At 42.9% G+C, this 22,086-nt stretch overlaps 1 protein-coding gene across 1 annotated transcript; it reads right to left on the reverse strand.

Annotated features, from left to right (window-relative positions):
* Positions 1–453: 453 nt before the first annotated feature.
* On the reverse strand, positions 454–15,998 carry STARD4 (StAR related lipid transfer domain containing 4). Its single transcript, XM_048931398.1, has 6 exons — positions 15,756–15,998; positions 15,474–15,589; positions 14,537–14,586; positions 12,852–12,978; positions 12,200–12,314; positions 454–9,281 (listed from the first exon to the last, which is right to left on the reverse strand). The coding sequence occupies exons 2-6, from the start codon at positions 15,576–15,578 to the stop codon at positions 9,055–9,057; spliced, it is 624 nt and encodes a 207-aa protein (XP_048787355.1). The 5' UTR covers positions 15,579–15,589; positions 15,756–15,998; the 3' UTR covers positions 454–9,054.
* Positions 15,999–22,086: the final 6,088 nt, after the last annotated feature.

Here is a 22,086-nt window from a genome sequence, read left to right on the forward strand (position 1 = left end):
GACTTCAGGATATGGTCATTCCTGCAGAATATTTCATCCTTACCTTGGATTTTATTATTCATCTCACTCATCCTTATGTCTCCCATAAAAAAATGGGCTTAGATTAGGATTAAATTTTACAATGTTTCTTAATCATTCTAATTAGTATCTTTAACCATTGTCCAGTGATCTTAAGTAGCTTCTGTACCTATTTCCATCCCTCTTTTTGTAGAAGGTGTGTTAACTGTTTATGGGGTGGTTCAGCCCAGCTCTGTGACTAGTGCGGTGGGGGAACTCACAGATGCATGCCCTGGAAAGAGAAAACAGCAAAAACAATCTGAAGAGAAACAAACTAATTTACTAAATACGATATTGGAATGCAAGGTAACACACTCTAATACAACATAATACAATATAATTAGAATTGAAGCTAATAAATCAATTTAAATGAGAGAGAGCGTCTAAAAACAGAAGGTCTTACCCTAATGCTGAGGCAAAATGTGCAGTCAGGGTGAGAAGAAGGGGAGAGAGCCAGGTCTTTTGACTTTGCCAGGTGTTTTATCTCCTCTATCAACAAAGTCCTCTGGTGCATATAGTTCTTTTCATCTGGATCAGGTGCCTGGAACTGGAGTATTAACACTTTAACTCCCAGTGCACTACATGATGTTATGATGTGGAATATCAATTACAAAAGTCATAAAACCATGACATTCCACCCTGTATTCTACATCACTACATCATGCTTAGTATACATAAATAAACAATAATTGACAAGCACTAAACACACACACACACAAATATATATACGTGGAATTACTAACTGCACTCCCCCAACATCAAATTCCCTTGTAGTACACATTGAACATCCTCACTTTTCTGCATTGCTCACCAAGTAAACCCAGGTCCCTGAGCAAAAACTGTTCCATGGAGAGGTTTGCGCTTTTCAGAAGCTGGAAAGACCCAATCTGCTTTTCCCACCATGTTCTTTACATGTACTACTGGGACCTCATCTCCCTTGACAGTATGTAGGGAGATGGCAGAACCATGGCAATTGATAGATCCTCAAGTCTTGACCAACAAGATGGCTTCTACCAAATACTTCTCCCAGTGCTTAAATGTTCCACCACCCATTGCTTTAAAAATGTTTTTTAACAACCCACTGTATCGTTCAATTCTACCAGAAGATGATAAGGGATATGATAAATCCACTCAATGCCATGATCCTTGGCCCAAGTATTTACAAAACACTTTTTGAAATGAGTCCCATTATCTGATTCAATTCTTTCTGGAGTATCATGTCGCCACAGGACTTGTTTCTCAAAACCTTATATGTTGTTTTGGGCAGTAGCACGGGGTACTGCATATGTTTCAAGCCACCCACTGTTGCCTCCACCATGGTAAGCACACCACGCAAGATTGTGGCAAGGTGATATAATCAACCTGCCACACCTCCCCATATTTATACTTCTGCTATCGCCCTTTCCCCCTAAAAGGTTTCATCCTTTTGGTTTGTTTAATTATGGCACGTGTCACAGTCATGAATAACCTGTGGAATAGCATCCGTAGTTAAGTCCACCCCTCGGTCTCTAGCCCACTTATATGTTGCATCTCCTCCTTGATGGTCTGAGGTCTCACGGGCCCACCAAGCTAGAAATAATTCACTCTTGTGTTGCCAGTCCAAGTCTATTTGAGTCACCTTAATTTTGGCAGCTTGATCTATCTGGTGGCTATTTTGTTGTTTTTTAGTAGCCCAACTCTTGGGCACATGAGCATCTACATGACACACCTTTACCTTTATCCTTTATCATATCCTTTATTCGAGCAGCAGTGTGTTTCCTCAGGTCAGCAGCCCAAATAGGTTTACCCTTCCACTGCCAGTTGTTTTGTTCTAATTGCTGTAACCACTCCCATAAGGCATTTGCCACCATCCATGAGTCAGTGTAAAGTTAAAGCATTGGGTACCTTTCCCATTCAGCAACATCTAGGGCCAGTTGGACAGCCTTTACTTCTGCAAACTGACTCAATTGTCCTTTTCCTTCTGTGGCCTCTGCAACTGCTCCTGTGGGGCTCCACATATCAGCTTTACATCTCTGATGTTTCCCCTCAGTACTACATGATCTATCTGTGAACAGGGCAAATTTCATTTTCTGGTAGTTCACTGTATGGTGGGGCTTCTTTAGCTCACAGTATTTCTTCTGCTTGTGATGTTCTAAACTTTTTACTTTCAGGCCAGTCCTTGAACATCTCTAGGATTTCTGGACGTCTGAGATTCCCTGTCCAAGCTCGTTGTGTAATAAACGCAATCCACTTATTGTAAGTGACATCAGCAGCATGATGGGTGTAGGGAACCTCTCCTTTGAACATCCAGTTTAGCACCAGCAGCTGAGGTGCCAGAAGGAGCTGTGTTTCGGTACCAATCACTTCAGAAGCAGCCCAAACACTCTCATATGTGGCTAAGATCTCCTTTTCAGTTGGAGTGTAGCACTCTTCAGACCCCCTGTATGCTCTCCTCCAGAATCCCAGGGGTCGGCCTCGGGTCTCTCCTGAGGCTCTTTGCCACAAACTCCAAGTGGGACCTTTCTCTCCAGCAGCAGTGTAGAGGATATTCTTTACATCCTGTCCTGTCCATACTGACCTCAGGGCCATGGCACAGGCTATCTCCTGTTTAATCTGTTAAAAAACCTGCTGCTGCTCAGGACCCTGTTCAAAATAATACTTCTTCTGTGTCATTTGATAGAGGGGGCTTACAGTGAGGCTACAATGAGGCAATGAGTTTGAAACACGCATTCTCTAAAAGCCCACTTCACCCAGAAAAGATTCTCTTCTTAGTGGGTGGAGACATGGCAGTGATTTTGTTGATCACATTTGTTGGAATGTGACCACATCCATCTTGCCACTTTATACCTAGGAACTGAATTTTGTGGGCTGGTCCTTTCACTTTGCTTCACTTATTAGCAAAACCAGCACGCAGAAGAATTTGGATTATTCATTCTCTTTTCTTGAAAACTTCTGCTCTGTCACTCCCCACAGCAGTATCATCAACATGCTGCAGATGCTCAAGAGCACCGCCCTGTTCCAGTGCAGTTTGGATCAACCTGTGACAAATGGTTGGGTTGTGTTTCCACCTGTGGGGCAACTGGTTCCTCCAGGTGAAAGTAAACTGTAGCCTACATTCTGTGGCCAAAGGAATGGAAAGACATGAGTAATGTCAATGGTGGCATACCACTTGGCTGCTTTTGACTGCAGTTCATATTGGAGTTCTAATATGTCTGGCACAGCAGCACTCAATGGAGGTGTGACTTCATTCAGGCCACGGTAATCTACTATCAGCCTCTGTTTTCCATTGGCTTTACACACTGGCCGTATGGGGCTGTTAAAAGGTGAGTGAGTTTCACTGATCACTCTGACTTTCTAGCTGATGAATCAAATTATGAACGGGGAGCAAGCAATCCCTGTTGGTGCAGTACTGCTGTCTGAGCTCCATTTTTGTGACAATTGGTACCTGTTGCTCTTCCACTTACAGCAACCCGACAGATGGATCTTCTGAAAGGCCAGGGTATCTGAAGCTCATAATGCAGCCATCCTTGCTTTGCTCCATCACGGTGGTGGCTCTTCGCACTGCATGGCCTGGCCCAGTCCCAGGCACAACCAACACTGAGCACCAACTGAACACTGGTGCACGATTAGCTCCATCTGGGCTGAAACTGGCACACAAGGAGGGCACAGTGCAGTGCCATCTCAATCTGCGGCAAATATTTGTATGCATTGTGCTATCTGGGCTAAACACAGTCCTGTGAGCAGTGAAAATATGCAGCTGTGCTTTCTCTTTTGGTAAAGGAATTTGAAACTAAGTTTCAAAATAGCCAAAAAAATCATCGTTTTTTTTTATTTGCAACCCTATTTTCAGTTAACATAAACACGTCACCTGCAAATTTTTTAATGGAGTGTATGGAGGTGCAATCCAAAATGTGATCAAGTCTCTTTATCAGACTTCCGTAAGACCTTTCTTACCACAGAGAAATACCCCTCACTCCACCATCACACCTGATTCATGTCATCACTTTCGGCAGTTCGCACATTTGTAAGCAACTACAATCAAAGACGAAGTATAGGAAGAGTAAAATTTCATCAAAAATCTCTGATGAGCAACTTGAGAGCTCACTAAGGATTGCAGCCTCTGCCACTGAACTACAATGATCTATCAGTTCTACAAAAGCAAGGTCACATATTCAACTGTTCTTATGTTTTTGTTGCCCTCTTTTTTAATGTTTTAATAAAACAAAACCACATTAAATTAAGTTCTGTTGCATGCAGCAGAAATGACAGTGGGTCACCTCCCCTGGTGCAGACTATTATGTATGCTGCATGCAGACTCTTATTGTTCATGTCTGGCAAAAATGCATAGCTAATAGTGACTGTGTTGAAAAAGACTGTAGATGGAAATTTGCTCTACTAATGCTATTGTGCTCTCTGTATTGGTCATAGTTTCCACTTTAATAAGTAAGAGGCATTACTTTCAGATGAACTTTTGTAGATGCAGTCCTAGACAATGAGTCTTCACTCAATGCAGCACAGGCAAGCCAAAAGGTACAGGCATTTCTTCATTTGTTTAAGCTCTAGTTGAACACATGTCAAAATAAATGTTCTAGCACATAAATCTATATTGCCCATCTACATGCCTTCTGCAAGATGTTAAATGCACCTGTGTTTAAGTTGAATTAATGTTAGTTACCTTTTAACAGGTTTAAGAAATAGCTTTATTAACCACCAAAATCAAGAAAAAAAAGTTCTTCCACAGCAAATGGAGTCACTAAAAAATGTTTAGAATATAAGCTGTGAGAGAATACTATCAGTGTATTTTCCAAGAGATTTTAATACAGCAGAAATTCAAGTCTGATTTGTGCATCTTCCCAGGCTGAATCATGACTCTAAGTAAAGATATATGTTTTTGCTTTTAAATATATGGAGATTGATACATTAGAGACAGAGGAAAATGAGATACATCATTAGACATCACTCCCCCAAAGTAGCTGAATACTACACTACCTGCACAAGTATTGAAAAAGCCATGCCGTGTGTCTGTTAGCATTCATGTCTTAATTTATTCTGTAATTGCATTCAAAATAGAAACACAAATACCTTAAGCACTTAACACAGTCTTTCAAACCACTGTTTAGCCAGACTGACTTTCATTTTCTAAATAAAGGCCTAACTTGATTGGGTTCAATAGAACTGTTGCTACTTTTCCCGCAGTGGACCTGTAAGCCGAATAACTCGCTCATGCTATCAAAACAGTTCTAGTTGTTTGGAGGAATACACTGTTGGATCATTGGAGGAATACACTGTTTTTACATTCTGATCCACTAAAAACATAGCAAGATAATCAAATTTGAGATTAGGGCTTGTGCTGTTCCCACAGTGTCTGGCTGAGGTACTGCTCCACCTCTCACCAGTGTGGTGGAGCACCTCGGGCTGCATCAACAGTGCACTTAGCTCAACATCTGTTTACTGCACAAACAAAATAAGTGGCACAGCTACAAAGAAAGTTCAATGCTGGAGGCTTTAGATGACAAATAAAAGCTGAACATAATGATTGTCTTATCTTTAGCCATCTCTCCCATCCACACATACAGGACATAGTTAAAATGACAGACTTAAAATAAACAAATATATTGCTTAAACCCCTGAATAGTTTTTTGTTTTTCTTTTGTTTTTTAAATTACTAGCTATATAAAAATATTGTTGATGTGTCTATATACATGCTTTTTCCCTAGCAAAAACTGACACCTATCTGCCATTTATTCTTGGTTACCTCATTCAGAAGCTGATTTCAAGTGACACAGTCTTGCTGAAACACTGAGTTCCAGTACTGAAGGCAGCATGTGCCTCTTCCCAACAATGGAAACACTGGCAAATCTCACAAAGTTGCATAAATTCTGTTGCTGTACTGATGACAGCAAAGTATACAAAGTAATTTACTCTGCCTTACACTATCTACTAACAAGCACAGTATGTGCTCCTGCGTTTCATCCCCTCAAATCCCTTCCTATTTTTTACTGTCTTGCTCAATCCAGACTGTTCTCTGACTTAGGAGGAAAGCAATACCATGGGAGGGGAAATAAATTCTTCTGATCTGATTGGTTCTTGATACTGGCTTTTCTGGTTCTGAATGTACTCTGGTTAAAGAACAGCTCTGCCTCAATACCTCACACCTTTCAATCCCTAGCTATATGAAAAGAAAATAAGTCGTGACTTCAAATACAATACTCTGTGAAACCAGACACCTTTCTTACAGTTCTGTGTAACTCTATAGCTCAACTGCTTTAAATGATCAGCAAAGAGGTAACAGCAATGCATCACTACTGAAGTCATCAGCACACTGTCCATCATTGCACTCTTAAATTAGAACATTTTTAGAATCAAGAGAATATCCAAAATAAATCCATAAGGTTTGCTGGCACCTTCCATGTATTTTCCTCATCTGAAAACTGTAGAACTGTATTATGCTGACATAAAAAGATCTGGCTCTGGTCTCTGCCTCCTGTAGTCTCTGTTGTTATTCACTTGAACGTTCAGACTCATTGTCAGAAACAATAGACTACATCTATTGAAACACACAAAGCCAGTTTACTTGGTTTTTAAACAACAAATTATAATGCATCATAATGCAAAATAAACGGCCCACTTGGCTTTCGGATATTTGTCCTCATTCACTACATCTTTCCATTCCTTGGCCTCATACTGAAAACAACTCTGCTGATAAAAAAGAAACATGCATGGAGATATGTATATTAAAAAACATTATCAAATATTAAAATATTCCAAGAATTTTCTTACAAGTCTTCTTTCTTTGTCTGCTCTGTGCTTCATCAGCCTATCTTCATCTGAAAGCTTAAAAGGCCATTTTACCTCATACAAATAAGGCTGGATAACTCTATAGAGATGCAAGAGTCCTTAAACAGGGTATCTGAATAGGGACCTTGTGATCTTTTCTACAGCATCTAGTGCTCTGCAAACATCATCCTCATGTCTACAAGTGTCTCATGCTCCTTTTGACTTGCTTCTCCAGCAGTGAAGTGCTTCTGTAGGTTTAAACTGAGCTCTTTATGAAGACACTGACATATATCTGTATCACAATCCCTCAATTAGTACCTGAAGCCTTAAAAAAAATACAATGAATATGCAGATTAATGACTATCTATGTAGCCTATGTAATTGGGAAAAACAAATACAGTACACTGTAAACACAGCTTCCTCTGTAATCATGTCAGCACTCATGCCACAGAGCAGTATTGCTAGGGCTTTCTTACTCAATTATCAGTACCACCAGAAAGCAGCACACTCTGGCATCCAGGGAAAGTAATTACTCAGTATGATTGGTGGTAAAAGAGCACCCTCTGAACTTCCAGGCTGTGAGGGAAACAAAGAAGACAGGAAAGACAGGAAGACTAACCAAGGAGTTTAAAAGGAACAGAAGAACACACAAAACCCCACAGAGAAGTGAATTCTTTGTTAAGACAACAAAGGCTGTTTCATGTCATCATCTGTAAGCATTTTAAACAGTGCTATATACCTTAACACATAAAGCAGACTTGAAAAATTCTTACTACTTGGTGTCTTTTTTCTTTTTTCTTTTTTTTGCAGTGGCTAATGCCCAAAGAGCCAATATTCCAGGGGAACATCTACCATGTGAATGCATTTTCCTTAGAGTCCACTACCAAAACTGTATTGTACTACTAATTGTACTAATTGTATTACTGGCCCCAAAACACTAGGCTACAAGGTATCTTCCCAAACTACAACACAGCTACGCTTGCACTGGTAAAGTACAGGGAAAATTACAATCTCAACTGAGAAATGGATGCATACCAACACTGAATGCTCAGTGTCAGGTTTTAAACAGATCTAAGGACCTAGCAGCACAGACAGAAGGCTTTCCAAAGTCCCCACGCCTATCAGCATCGCTTGGTGGTTAAATATCCTTAAAAACATGACCCTCCACCTTCCTATGGCTCTGAGCTTACCTATAGCTTGTATTTTTGACATTCAGTCAGCCATATTTTAAGATGCTTAGTTCACTTATTAGAAATTTCAACAGAAAACTCTACTGTACCGTTCCATGACGTTGGTAGTCTGTGCTGCTCTGCTCCAAAGCCTATGCCTAAGCAACTTAATGATACTATCTGTAGTTTTAGTATCTGTAGGGTTTTCAGCTAAGGAAGACAAAACTTAAGCTAGAAAACACAATTCCACACAAAACTTAGTAAAAACAACTATTTAGAAGTGCCAAGTACTATAGAGGAACCATTGCAGGTTTGCTATTTTTTGCTATTTTAACAGCTACATATGTGATTAAAAGTCCACTAAAAACTAGGGAAAGACACCTCATGACTTACACTAGCTTTGGATCAGCTGTAAGGGCATTTCTTTATCTAAGCACTGAGACTGTTATATACAACAGTTAACAATCTGCAGTTACAACATTGAAGAAATGCCGGTAATAAATACTTCATTTGCTAACATGAGCAAATAGCTTTCTTATGAATAGTACTGTTTAACAGTATGGCTTCGGACCATCTCAATGATAAAGCAAAGCAAATTAACATAGAAATTAAAGATGCATTAAATGTACAAACTACATAAATTAAAAACTTAATCTGTAAACATATATATATATATAAATTGCATCTCCTATGAGCTGCTGTCTGTACAGCAATGTGCACACACAAAATCCTGAGCACTCTACTCTCTGTACTGCTGTTGAGAGCCAAGTTTCTGATCAACTTTTCAAATTTACATTCACATTTTCTGTTTTCCACCTAAGGAAGTAAGGGATGTATAGGTTCAGAGTACTCACACAGCTGCAGTGTGCTAAGCAGGAAAAAAGATCTTGTGCTGTGAAATAGGAATGTATTCTAAGTATGACATCAAAGTTGTCTGGGTCCCTCTACACACAGGTTCAGGAATCATTCAGGAACAATGTTATTCACCTTTGCGTTCAGTAGTTAACCTATGTTAAACTAATCAATATAATTTGATTGCAAGAAATGCACAGGCTTCTAAGTCAGTTTTTGTTTATGATTTCAGTGCCTTTTTGAGGTCAGAGTAGAAATTGGCCAGGGTACTAGCCATGGCAGTGTCTACTGCAGACTGAGGTAGCATCCCTCGCAGTTCGGTCTGAATATAGCCTGTCAAAAGGCTGTGGCTAGGACAGTCCTTAAGAGGGACGCAGAACCAGCCACACGGGTGATTGAATCCACGGACAAAATTAGGTCTCACCTCTCCGTAGTTAAGGCTTATACCTGTCATGGAAAACAAACAAAAAAGAGAAAATTTGAATTTGAGACAAATACAGTGTATTTCATAGCAACTCCTTTTTCTACTTGGAGAATTTAGAAGTACTTTGCAGAGGAAGCAGTCCAGGAGGTTTCTAGACTGTGTGGAAGACAGCTTCCTTATGCAACTGGTAGGAGAGCCTACCAGGGGTGGTGCCCTGCTGGACCTGGTCTTCGCTAACAGAGAAGGACTGGTGGGAGAAGTGAAGGTTGGGGACCGTCTTGGGCAGAGCGACCATGGAGTTGTAGAATTCTCCGATCTTGGAGAGGTCAAAAGAGTGGCCAGCAAAACTACCTTCTTGAACTTTCAGAGAGCGGACTTTGATCTGTTCAGGGCGCTTGTAGCGCGGGTCCCTTGGGAGTCACTTCTCAAGGGTAAGGGGGCCCAGGAAGCTGGATGCTTCTCAAAACGGAAATCTTAAAGGCGCAAGAACAGGCTGTCCCTGAATACCGTAAGGCGAGCCATGGGGGAAGATGACAGGTGTGGATGAGCTGGGAACTACTCAGAACTGAGTTAAGACTCAGGGAGAAAAAGAGGGTCTACATCCTCTGGCAGAAGGGACAGACTACTTGGGGAGATTACAAAGTATGCAGGAAGAAAGTTAGGAAGGCAAAAGCCCAACCTGAACTCAGGTTGGCCTCTGCAGTAAAAGAGAATAAAAAATCCTTTTATAAACATATCAATGGCAAAAGAAGAACCAAAGATAATTCTTATCCTATACTTGATGCAGCAGGGAATGTGGCCACTGAGGACAAGGAGAGGGCTGAGATCCTCAATGCCTTCTTTACATCTGCCTTTACTAGCCAGATCAGTCATCCTCTGGGCTTTTTATGTCCTGATCTGGAAGTCTGGGACGCTGCACAGAATATGCCTCCTGCAATTCATGTGGAGACAGTCAGAGAGCTTCTCCGCCATCTGGACTGTCACAAGTCCATGGGACCGGATGGGCTGCACCCTTGGGTGCTGAGGAAGCTGGCGGGGGTGATTGCCAAGCCCCTCTCAGCCATCTATCAGCTCTCCTGGTTAACTGGAGAGGTCCCGGAGGATTGGAGGCTTGCTGTGACTCCCATCTTCAAGAAGGGCCATAAGGAGGATCAGGGGAACTGTAGGCCTGTTAGCCTGACCTCAGTACCAGGGAAAGTATGGAGCAAATCATCTTGGACGAGATTGCACAGCATGTGCGTGGTGTCCAGGGGATCAGGCCCCGCCAGCACGGGTTCATGAAAGGCAGGTCGTGCTCGACCAACCTCATCTCCTTCTATGACTGGGTGACCAGTCTGGTAGATAAGGGAAGGGCTGTTCACAGAATCACAGAATTGTAGGGGTTGGAAGGAACCTCCAGAGATCATCGAGTCCAACCCCCCTGCCAAAGCAGGTTCCTACACCTTGATGTAGTTCTACCTAGACTTCAGCAAAGCCTTTGACACGGTCTCTCACAGGCTTCTGGGTAAACTGGCTGCCCGTGGTCTGAACAGATATACACTTCTTTGGGTAAGGAACTGGCTAGAGGGCCATGCCTATTGGGTCGTGGTGAATGGAGTTAAGTCCAGCTGGCAACCCGATCCAATTGGTGTCCCCCAGGGGTCGGTACTGGGGCCCATCTTGATTGATATCTTTATTGATGACCTAGATGAGGAGATTGAATGCACCCTCAGTAAGTTTGCAGATGACACCAAGCTGGGAGGTGGTACTGATCTGCCTGAGGGTAGGGAGGCCCTTCAGAGGGATCTGGATAAACTGGATCACTGGGCTGAAGGGGATGGGATGAGATTCAACAAGGCCAAGTGCCAGGTCCTGCACTTTGGCCACAACAACCTCATGCAGTGCTGTAGGCTTGGGGAGTGGCTGGGTGACTGTGAAGAAGAGAGGGACCTGGGCGTGTTGGTTGATGCTCGGCTGAACATGAGCTGACAGTGTGCCCAGGTGGCCAAGAGGGCCAACGGCATCCTGGCCTGCATTAGAAATAGTGTGGCCAGCAGGAGCAGGGAGGTGATCATCCCCTGTATTCCCTGTCACTACAAGAAAGACATTGAGGCCCTGGAGCGTGTCCAGAGAAGGGCAACAAAACTGGTGAGGGGTCTGGAGCACAAATCTTATGAGGAGTGGCTGAGGGAGTGGGAATTACTTAGTCTGGAGAAGAGGAGGCTCACGGGAGACCTCATTGCACCTGAAGGGAGGTTGTGGTGAAGACGGATTTGGCCTCTTCTCCCAGGCAACATGAGGAAATGGCCGCAAGTTGGACCAGAGGAGGTTTAGATTAGACATAAGGAAAAACTATTTCTCTCAGAGAGTGGTCAGGCACTGGAATGGCTGCCCAGAGAGATGGTGGAGTCGCTGTCCCTGGCAGTGTTCGAGAGGCATCTGGATGACATGCTGCGTGATATAGTTTAGTGCTTGTGGTGGCAATGGTGATGAGGAGATGGTTGGACTAGATGATCTTATAGGTCGTTTCCAACGTTGTGATTCTATGATTCTATGACTCTACTGCCAGAAACACTTCTACGTTTTTGGGTACTTTCATGCCTGAAAGCTGTCTGCTGTCCATCCAAACTCATTCACACACAAGCAGAAATCAACATTAAAAGACACTCCTTCCACTAACAAGCTTCTTACTCTACTCATTTTGAGTAGAGCTGAGACAGGCCACACAACTTGCCTGAACCATCTCACAGTCAACATAAATGACTCTTGGCACAGAGATGGGTAACGCAGTAACTTATATACTTTTTCAAGTCTGTAGAACTTCTAAAATCTTCTGAAATACTTGTTGGAGATCATCTTATAGCATTTTTGAATGTTTACTGCAGAACCATTATTAATTCAAATTGTATCTTAAGCCAAACAGCCATTGTTAAAAATTAAGCAGAGTTGAGTGGCACCTTACCACATGATAGAAGCCCATCTTCATAGCTTGTGGTATAAGAAAAATCAACAAACTCCCTTGGTGCTATGATGTTCCAGAGCTGTCCAGCAGTGGTGTAGCGCATCACACAGCAGTTCTTGTTGAGTGAAAGAGTGAGAGAAACAAAACAAAAGCATCTTAGTTTAATAAATGACACTGTATTCAAACTTGTTAGCAGCTAGCCTTTTCCGCAGAGATGGCAGCTTCTATCAATTACATGCTCTCCAGACAACTTCAGTGAGGTATAAAGAAGGTGCTGCTTTTAGTCTAAACACTGAAGTTCGCCGGGACTTGCCATCTGCAGCTGCAGAGACTGAGAACATATGGTACCTTTAATCCTGACTGACTGTAGTTACAGAACTGTAGTCACACCTGGAAACTAAAAGCCATATATGTTTTATATGGCTTTCCCACTACCTAGGAAGTCCAAAAGGACCATGAACAAATTGCGAGACCACTCTCAGCAGACATAAAGCCTCATGCAAGGTTACCCACAGCATGTATATCCACTACCCATGCAGATAAATAAGCATAGAAGAAAAACATCAGTACTTATTGAAACAACTGCTCTTCTGAATGTTAGATTCACATGAGTCTACAGGCACTTCCCTTCAGAATCTAAACAACTCTTTACCTCTTCAAACATTTCCACGATGTCCATTGTAGTCATTAAGCTGTCCCAGTCAAGCCTGTAAGGTCCAGGACGAATATGATCCACTATTCTGTTAGTAACATCTTCCACCACTCCTTGAGCTTTGTACCTAGAGAAATGTAAGTTTATATTTAAAAGAGATTAACTTTTATCAAGTATTCCATTAATCTGCAACAGCATATTTACTAGAATACCTTGGTACCTGGAACTTTATAGTCAGTGGATAAGCGCATTAGAAAGGTAGTACAGGAAAGATCTGAGAATGCATCTGGTTTTTTTGTTTGTTTGTTTGTTTTTGCAATAAATATTATTATGAGAGTAATACCCTTACGCTATAATCTATATCTCTTAAATTGCAAATCAGAAGAACTGTCATGTTTCCTGTAACATGTTTTTCTGCTGCTCTTGAAAGGAGAACAAGGGAGTCCACCAGGGAAAAGTAAAACTATCAACAACAACAAAAATGAGAGCAGAATACAATGGGAAAGATAGTTTTCATAAAGTAGAAGTAATGGTAATAGAATCAAGATGAAGATAAACTACATTCTGCTTTGTAGCCTACCACAGTACCAAATAATTTCGTGTAAGACACTGCAGAATGTTTATTTGTTGTATTTTAAGTAGACAACAGATGTTTTGGTTACCAGAGTTACTGGGTTTCAAGCTCCCGAGGGGATGGAATTGATCACAGTCATTATTTTCAAAACACCTCTTATCCATTGAGCAGCTCTTTTCAATTGTAGGTAACTAGTGTCACAACTCACTGATTTATTTACTTGCGCAGTTCACCCCTTTCCACTCACAGCTACCTGGATGAGGCCAACCTCAGCTGTTTTTTCTTCAGAGGACCATTTTAAAGGTCATTGCCTTCCAGTTTTGCATTTGGAAATTCTTCAAAGTGTTCTTTCTTAATCAGGTTTATACACAACCCTGCACTCACTGACATATAGCAGCCACTCCCCTGTTGGCAGTCATTCAAGTTACACAACCTGGTGTTGACAGTGTGCTGGTGCTCTGCACAGGGTCAGTAGACACTGTGTACCTAGTACCATCAACCCTTAACAAATTTACCAGAACAGAGTACCTAGAGTGTATCAGTCCTTGACATTCTTTTCAAACATTATCTTTTCACAGCACTTTCCATTTTTTCAGATTGTTGTTTTCTACTAAATACTTCTACCTGCAAATAGCCACAAAACCACTGATAAAGTCACAGGAAGGCTCTGTGTCATACACCTCTCCCACAGCTACAAGCTTGATATTTTGTTGTATCAGTTTCATAGCCAGTAAGAGTGTACAAACACTGTCCGTGTTGTCACTCAACAATGCTGCAGACCTACCAAACCTGTATGTGATTGCATGGTTTGCAGACTGTCTTTTTAAAATGCCTGGGTACTTCCCAATGTGCACATCAGCCAGTGGGAGCTTTGTGGTGTGCTCCATAGTTTTGATTATTTGTTATTCTAGACAGCAAACAAGCATGAAACATCAAAATATCACACTAGAAAGAAACAGCATAGGTCTTTACAAGACAACAAGGCACAGTAGATAATTTACTTAGCTCCTCCTGCAGAAAATCTGTGTAATTTGTTCACAGCCATCATTTCTAAAATACTAAGTATATTTGGGGAATCTTAAAAATTCAACATCTTGGCAAGCATACTTACAGGTATCCGCTGAATTCTTCTGATGGTTTACGCCACACCACTGCATCTTTCTGGAAAAAAATTAAAGATATTATGTTAATAGTAATTTACAAACCCTTCCAAGATGTCCACAAAAAATGCCTCAATTTATCCAGAAGGCCAACTGTATTCTGGGCTGCTTCAAAAAGGGGGTGGCCAGCAGCACCAGGAAGGTGAAAGGTGATTGTCCTCCTCTGGTCTGCCCTCGTGAGGCCTCATGTCGAGTACAGCACCCAGCTCTTGGCTCAAAACGGATCCAGAGGACAGCCTTGAAGACTATCGGAGAGCTTGAGCATCTCTTCTATGAAGACAGGATGATGGAGGTGGGCTTGTTCAGCCTGGAGGAAGGAGTACTTCCAGTACTTACAGGAGACTGAGAGGAAGGCTGGGGAGTGACTCTGTCAGAGACCATATTAACAGGACAAGAGATTAAGGCTTTAAACTAAAAGCTGGGAGATTCAGATTAGATACCAGGAGGAAATTCCTTCTTCAGAGGGTGGTGAGGTGCTAGCATGGGCTACCCAGAGAAGTTGTGGGTGCTCTATCCCTGGAGGTGTTCAGGCCTGGCTGGATGAGGCTCTGGGCAGTGGGGAACTAGGTGATTTTTAAGGTCCCTTCCAACCCAAACAATTCTGTGATTGTGAGAGGCTTAGGTGCTCTGTTCCTCCTTTTGAAGACACTGAATTTGTTAATTTAGTAAATAATCAAGTCATATTTGGAACACTTCACCTCTTACCAATGCTAACAAGGGAAAATAAAATATAAGAACAACCAAAAGTTTTGTTATAAAAGGGAAAAGATAAAAGTTGATGACAATAAGCTTATCAAACAGCTAAACCGAATGCCAGAGCACAACTGTTACACATCTACATGACCTACACCTGCTAGCAGACACGGGAGGGGCCGCTGCATCACTCACAGTTTTCCTGGCGAACCGCCACTCGCTGTCAGCGATGCTGTGGTAGCGGAGCAGAGTGTTCTTCAGCCTGGTAGCCAGGGGCGCGGGGTCCGGCAGCAGGTCCATCGGCGCTCTTCCTGTGCAAACACACGGCCCCACACATCGCCACCGGGCACCCCACCGCCCAGACCCGCAGGCTCTGTGCCTGCCTTCTACCTGCCCCCACCAGCCGTCCCCCGCACTCAGCGCAGTGCCAGCCCCAACCCTGCCGCCCCGTCCCGCCGCCAGCCCTGCTCCGCTCACCCGCGGATACCGCCACGGTCCGCACGTCGCTCCCTCCCAGCTCCGGCGGGCGGCCCGGCGGCTCCGTTCCGCGGCCCAATCGGCCGATGCCGGCAGCCAATGAGAACGCAGTAGGTTTCCTGCGCGGCCAATGGCGACGCTGCCCGCCTCGGCAGAGAATGCGGTTCGGGGTGGGGAAGGGAAGAGAGCGAGGGAGCGTGACCGGCTCAGTCCCTGCCCACCGTGCCTATCAGCTCGTATCGCGCGACGTGCCGCCGGGGCGCCATCACCAGCTGGAGGCTGCAGGGCGGCTCCCCGTAGGCTGCCGCGGGGCAGGCACGTGCTTTGATTGGGCGGAGGAGAGACGTATTCCGTCCGGCTCCTGCCAGTCAGCGCGCTGTGAGGGTGGTGCCTTGGGGCCGCCGGCTGCGCGCGGGATTGTAGGTAGGGCTCCGCTTCCTTGCGGGCTGCTGCTTGGTTTGAATTACCGGTGTGAGCGTGCCCGCCTGGCTTAGTCAACTTTTGGGTGAAGGAATGGCATGTTTTTATTGGAAAAAGGCGATTTTTGAAAAAAACCAAATTAGTGGAAGTGTGTCACCTTGTCATGGATTAGTCATTCCGTGTAGGGGCTCGGCACAGCTGAGTGGTTTGGTTGGACTGGGTCCATTGGCACTGCAAGATCACAGAATCACAGATCACAAGTGGGAAGGGACCACAATGATCACCAAATCCTGCCCGTGAGTCCGTGCGGCACCATGCAACATTCAGACACTGTGTCTGACTGTTTAGTCCGAACACAATTAGAACTCCAGCGCAGGGTCCTTGCCCACCTCCCTGTGCAGCCCATCCCATGCCCACCGCCCTGTGGTGCAGAACCCATTCCCTAGCACCCCCAGCTGCCCCTCCCTTGGCTCCATGCCGTTCCCTTGGCCCTGTCGCCGTCACACAGAGTGGAGCTCAGCGCTGCTCCTCTGCTCCTTGTGTGGAGCTGCAGCCGCCATCAGGCCTCCCCTCAGCTCCTCTGCTTTGGGCTGAACGCACCCAGGGACCTTAGCCACTCCTTATGCATCTTCCCGTCCAGACCCTTCACCACAGAACATCAGCCAATGAAACCTTAACACCTTAAAGTTTGTTTCTTGCTGAAAACATGCACAGATTCTATTCAAGCACTAAATGTCACGCAGACTACTAAATCCAATTCACCTGCAGTCTCTATTAGGAGGCTCTTTTTAATCCAGAGCAGAGAAAAAGTTTTTTTTCCACAGAAATGTTCAGAAGCATGAAGAAAACAAAACTTAGTTTTGCTGTTAGACAAGCACATCAACCACTGGAGCTGTTCCTCATAGCCAGACAGCTCATAATTCCTGCAATGCTGTCAATTAGCCTCAACAAAATACTTCTGTGAAAACCTCTAATATTCTTCATGTCTGACCTTGAGACAGTTATTTGAATTCTTCTTTGTGTGTATTCAGGTAAATGTACATTGTGCTGCTACTCTGCTATTAGACAGTGATGGAAAGGAAATGTTCTTTTTTTTTTTTTTTTTTTTTTTTGATGCAGGCACACATGTAATGAAAGTAACAATAAGATTTCATTTTTATTTGCTTAAAATCTGTATTAAATTATCTGTCTTGACCATTCCTTGTAAATGCAAAACCCGAAAGGCTTAGAGTGGCTTCTTACCATTCATACATATACAGATGCAACTTTCCAGGTAGGCAAAAATAGAGCTAAATGATTTCCATATTTTACTGATATAGTCCTGATAGCATTTGGCTCTATTCTAATGAGGTAGAGAGTCTGCAATTCATCTCATTTCTCACATACTCAAAGCAGATATAGTTATATAAGAAATATGACTGGTTAAGAATGTCACTGAGTCAAGCTAGATGTGAGTCAAAGGGGAGTTTGTGGAAATCAGAATGGCTAATCTGACTGGCAGAGCGCAGAGGGTCGTTGTTGGTGGTGCAGAGTCCGGTTGGAGGCCTGTAACTAGCGGTGTTCCTCAGGGGTCTGTGCTGGGTCCGGTCTTGTTCAACATCTTCATCAATGACCTTGATGAGGGGATAATGGCCACCCTCAGCAAGTTTGCCGATGATACGAAGTTGGGAGGATTGGCTGACACGCCTGAGGGCTGTGCTGCCATTCAGCAAGACCTGGATAGGCTGGAGAGCTGGGCAGAAAGAAACCGGATGAGGTTTAACAAAAGCAAGTGTAGAGTCTTGCATCTGGGGAGGAATAATTCCATGCACCAGTACAGGTTGGGGGATGAGCTGCTGGAGGGGAGCTCTGCGGAAAGAGACCTGGGTGTCCTGGTGGACGACAGGTTGGCCATGAGCCAGCAGTGTGCCCTTGTGGCCAAAAAGGCCAATGGCATCCTGGGGTGCATTAAAAAGAGCGTGGCCAGCAGGTCGAGGGAGGTGATCCTCCCCCTCTACTCTGCCCTGGTAAGACCTCATCTGGAGTACTGCGTCCAGTTCTGGGCTCCCCAGTACAAAAAAGACAGGGATCTCTTGGAAAGAGTCCAGCGGAGGGCCACGAAGATGGTGAAGGGCCTGGAGCATCTCCCCTATGAGGAAAGGCTGATGAAATGGGTCTGTTCAGCCTTGAGAAAAGGAGACTGAGAGGGAACCTGATCCAGGTCTATAAATATCTAAGGTGTGGGGGGCAGAATGGCGAGGCCGGACTCTTTTCAGTGGTGAGTGGAGACAGGACAAGGGGAAATGGCCAGAAACTGGAGCATAGGAAGTTCCGCACAAACGTGCGCAAGAACTTCTTTACAGTGAGGTGACGGAGCACTGGAACAGGCTGCCCAGGGAGGTGGTGGAGTCTCCTTCTCTGGAGATGTTCAAGACCTGCCTGGATGCCGACCTGTGCGGCCTGCTGTAGGGAACCTGCTTTGGCAGGGGGTTGGACTCGATGATCTCTGGAGGTCCCTTCCAACCCCTACAATTCTGTGATTCTGTGATTCTGTGATTCTGTAATCATTTATATGGTTGTTAGACAGGCTGCATTTCTGTTAGGTCAAATTGTAAGAAAAAGTCATTGGATTTCAAGTCCGTGCAGTTGTAAACTGCAATGCCATGAGTTTGAGAAGTGACAGAGGGTGCTGGTCAGGATCATTATTCGTCTAGGCTGGATAATATTTAAAAAACAAAACAACAACCCAATCTCTTCACAAAATAGAAATTCTAGCTTTAAAAAAAAAAAAAAAAAAAAAAGAGTGTTTGTGGTTAAACCACAAGATGGCAGAAAAGCAAAATAAATATTTTTTTGCTGAGGCAGCTGCACTTGGAAACTGTCTGAAAACAGATACGATGGAGAAATTGACTGATTTTTCTTATGAAAATGTAGCTAAAGGCTTAATAAATTATGAGATATGTTAGGCATTACTTTAATTAGCATGGTCTAACTGTGACTTTTGCTAAACCATAGTATTGTACCTTTCCTTTACCTGCTGTTTGTTCTTTTGCTAGAGACAGCAAGTAAACAGGCTAGGCCTGATGGTTTCCTTTTTGGATTCCACTGGAATACGGTGTGCATGAAAGTGAGATGCAGAATAAAGTCTCTTTGTACCTGGAAGAAGAACCATGATTTCTCCTGAATGACAATTAATACTCAGTTTATATATTTTATTAGTGTGTACTATCTGTGCTTTTAGAAAAAAATCAACATTCACATTATTCACAAAGTTGACTGCAAAAGCAGTTAGATTTTGCAAAACTAGTCAAATGCTGATGAGGTTCAGAAGGCATCTCACTTTGAAAAATAAAATATAGAAGTTGGATGGGGCCCTGAGAAACTTGATCTAGTGCCTGGGATTTACTTGTTGGCAATCCTTCCCACATTGGAGTTTGGTTGTAGCTGATCTTGAAGATCTTTCCAACCCAAGTCATTCTGTGATTCTGTGGTGTTTTAAAATCATCTTTTTTCTTTATCTGCTTTATCATTTGATATTAACACACTGCTATAGTCTTTTCCACAAGTGGATTTCAAATGAATCGGTTATGTTCCTTTCTAGTTCTTTCTGTGCAATGTAAACAGATTGGTATTTATCCCATCTTCATTTTCAAAACCTCATCAGAATGATGTTAGTAGCAATGATATACAGTAACAGTGTATAGCTTTAGCATCAGTGATAGTTTTATAGAATCTTGAATCATTTGAACTGAAAAAAGACTGTCAAGATCACCATGTCACTTAGTACTATGTCCACATATCTCTTGATTATCTCCACCACATCCCCTGGCAGCCTCTTCCAATATATGACCACCCTTTTAGGGAAGAAGTTCTTCCTAATATCCAATCTAAGCTCTCCATGTACTCTTTGAGGTTGTTTTTGTCATTTGTCACCTGAGAAAAGAGACCGACACCCTACTCACAGCAATCTCCTGTAGGTGGTTGTAGAGAGTGATGAGATCTCCCCACTGCATCGTCTAAACAGCCCCGTTTCTTCACCCAATTTTCTTGTTTTCCAATCCCTCCACTAGTTTTGTTGCTTTTCTCTGCACATGCTCGAATAACTCAATATCCTTGTACAGGGGGGCCTGAAACTGAATACAGTGCTTGAAGAGTGGTCTTACCAATTCTGTGCACAGACAAACAGTCATTTCTCTAGTCCTGCTGACTGCAGCATTTCTGATGCAAGCCATGCAATGCCCTTAGCCTTCTTAGCCACCTTGGGCACACTGCTGGCTCTCATTCACATATGTAGCTCATGGATAGATGGAGTCAATCGCTTGGATATGCCCTATTCCACAAATCCTCCATAATACTACATAGTTCTGACTGTAATCCAGAGAACAGAGCATGGCACAGGAGTTATTAATGTTCAGGAATTCTTGAACATTCTTCCAAGTGCAGCGATGTGAGTAAAAGACCCAAATCCATGTTTTTAATCTCTCTTGTCTTTGATACATTCACCACTCCATCTCACACCTCATTTGTTGTAATGGTGGGTCTTCTAATCTGTAAATACTCTGAAGCGTCAGCGAGATTTCTGAATCTGATCTTTCACCTATAAAGTCTGTATAAGAAGTATTTATTATTTCCAAAACACGTGGAACATATTTTGGCCAGGCATTAGTGACAATGTCAAGTGTTATCTTTAGTTTTGTCTCATATTTTATTGCCTCTCCTTTCTGTTCCTAATCTTTTCATTTGTTGCTGCCATCTGTTTGCCTTCTATCAGAAACACATCTTATAACTAGGGAAGATGACTTTGATGATATGGCAGTGGCAAAGAGATTTCTGTATTGAGCCTTTCAAGAAGTGCACTGTTCTGCAGGTGCAACAGCTTTGTGTTGGCCATGAATCAAAAGCACAGATAGTATATTGAAGAACTTTTTTGCACACAGGAAATTAATAGCAGTTTGTGGGTTTTCAGACCAGTTAAGTCATCATGGCCAATCTCTGCATACTTAGTTCCCCTGTCAATAAAAAAAAAAAAGCGTAACTGGAAAAAAAATCATCACATTTTATTGGCTCGTGTTTTGGGCTACAGCACACTGGTTTGTGATTTTTTGTTATGGAAATGTTGCTTCACAGTGGATGTAAAAGCTTTAAAGTAAACAGTAAAGTTAAAAGCTTTATCTAAAGCAGTTGATACTCTTAACGCAGTCTCTTTATTTAAAGCAGTCACTTCATTGCCTTTTCTGTGAATTGTTCATGATTGCTGGGAAGAGAGTGCCATCAGCAAGGCATAACGGCTACAGGGGTGCCTGTTTCTAATGTGTTATCTTAGTCGTGTTGAGGAATTCCTAATTTGGTGTAGATAGAAGCTTGTTAGTGAGTAACAGAAGTAAATTCTGTCTGTGAATCTGAAAATCCTTCAGCACTAATGCAAGTTTTCCTTGAAAAGAGAGGCATGTTAGTCAGATTGCAGTCAGGAAATACGATTCAGGTTCAGAAGAACGAAACTCATATTTCAGAGAAATATGAAAACAAAAATAGAAAGTTGAGATGACATTTTTTGAAGGGCAGATGTTCAACCAAAGCAAGGATTCTGCACCGAAATAATAAGATGATTTGATATTAGATTTTGCCTAGGAGAACTTATAGCAACAGTTAATCTAGCTTGTGTATAATGCTAATTCTTCTAGAAATGTGTTATTCTGAAAGTTTCCAGATGTACTTTCTCTGGAAACGTGTTACGATGAAAGCTTCTTGCAACTATCTGTCATTTTCCAACAGTAACAAGTAAATACCATATTCATTTTCTCTGTTTCTCTTTTCATTATTTCATTTATTACATCCCTTGGCAATACTGCAGGCTTTCGCATTCTTTTCCAGCAGACGTGCCATGAAAACCCTCTGCTCTGATGTTAGCAGAACTGAAAGCCTTGTTCATGCT

The sequence above is a fragment of the Lagopus muta genome, chromosome Z (assembly GCF_023343835.1).
Source record: "Lagopus muta isolate bLagMut1 chromosome Z, bLagMut1 primary, whole genome shotgun sequence".
NCBI classification, from domain to species: Eukaryota; Metazoa; Chordata; class Aves; order Galliformes; family Phasianidae; genus Lagopus; species Lagopus muta.

Excerpts from the sequence above, each read along its gene's own strand:
- STARD4 (XM_048931398.1), bottom strand. The coding sequence starts at position 15,578 with ATGGACCTGCTGCCGGACCCCGCGCCCCTGGCTACCAGGCTGAAGAAC. Across the intron at positions 14,587-15,473 it reads GGCGGTTCGCCAGGAAAACT|AAAGATGCAGTGGTGTGGCG; the intron begins GTGAGTGATGCA and ends ATTTTTTTCCAG. Across the intron at positions 9,282-12,199 it reads AGATGGGCTTCTATCATGTG|GTATAAGCCTTAACTACGGA; the intron begins GTAAGGTGCCAC and ends TTTCCATGACAG.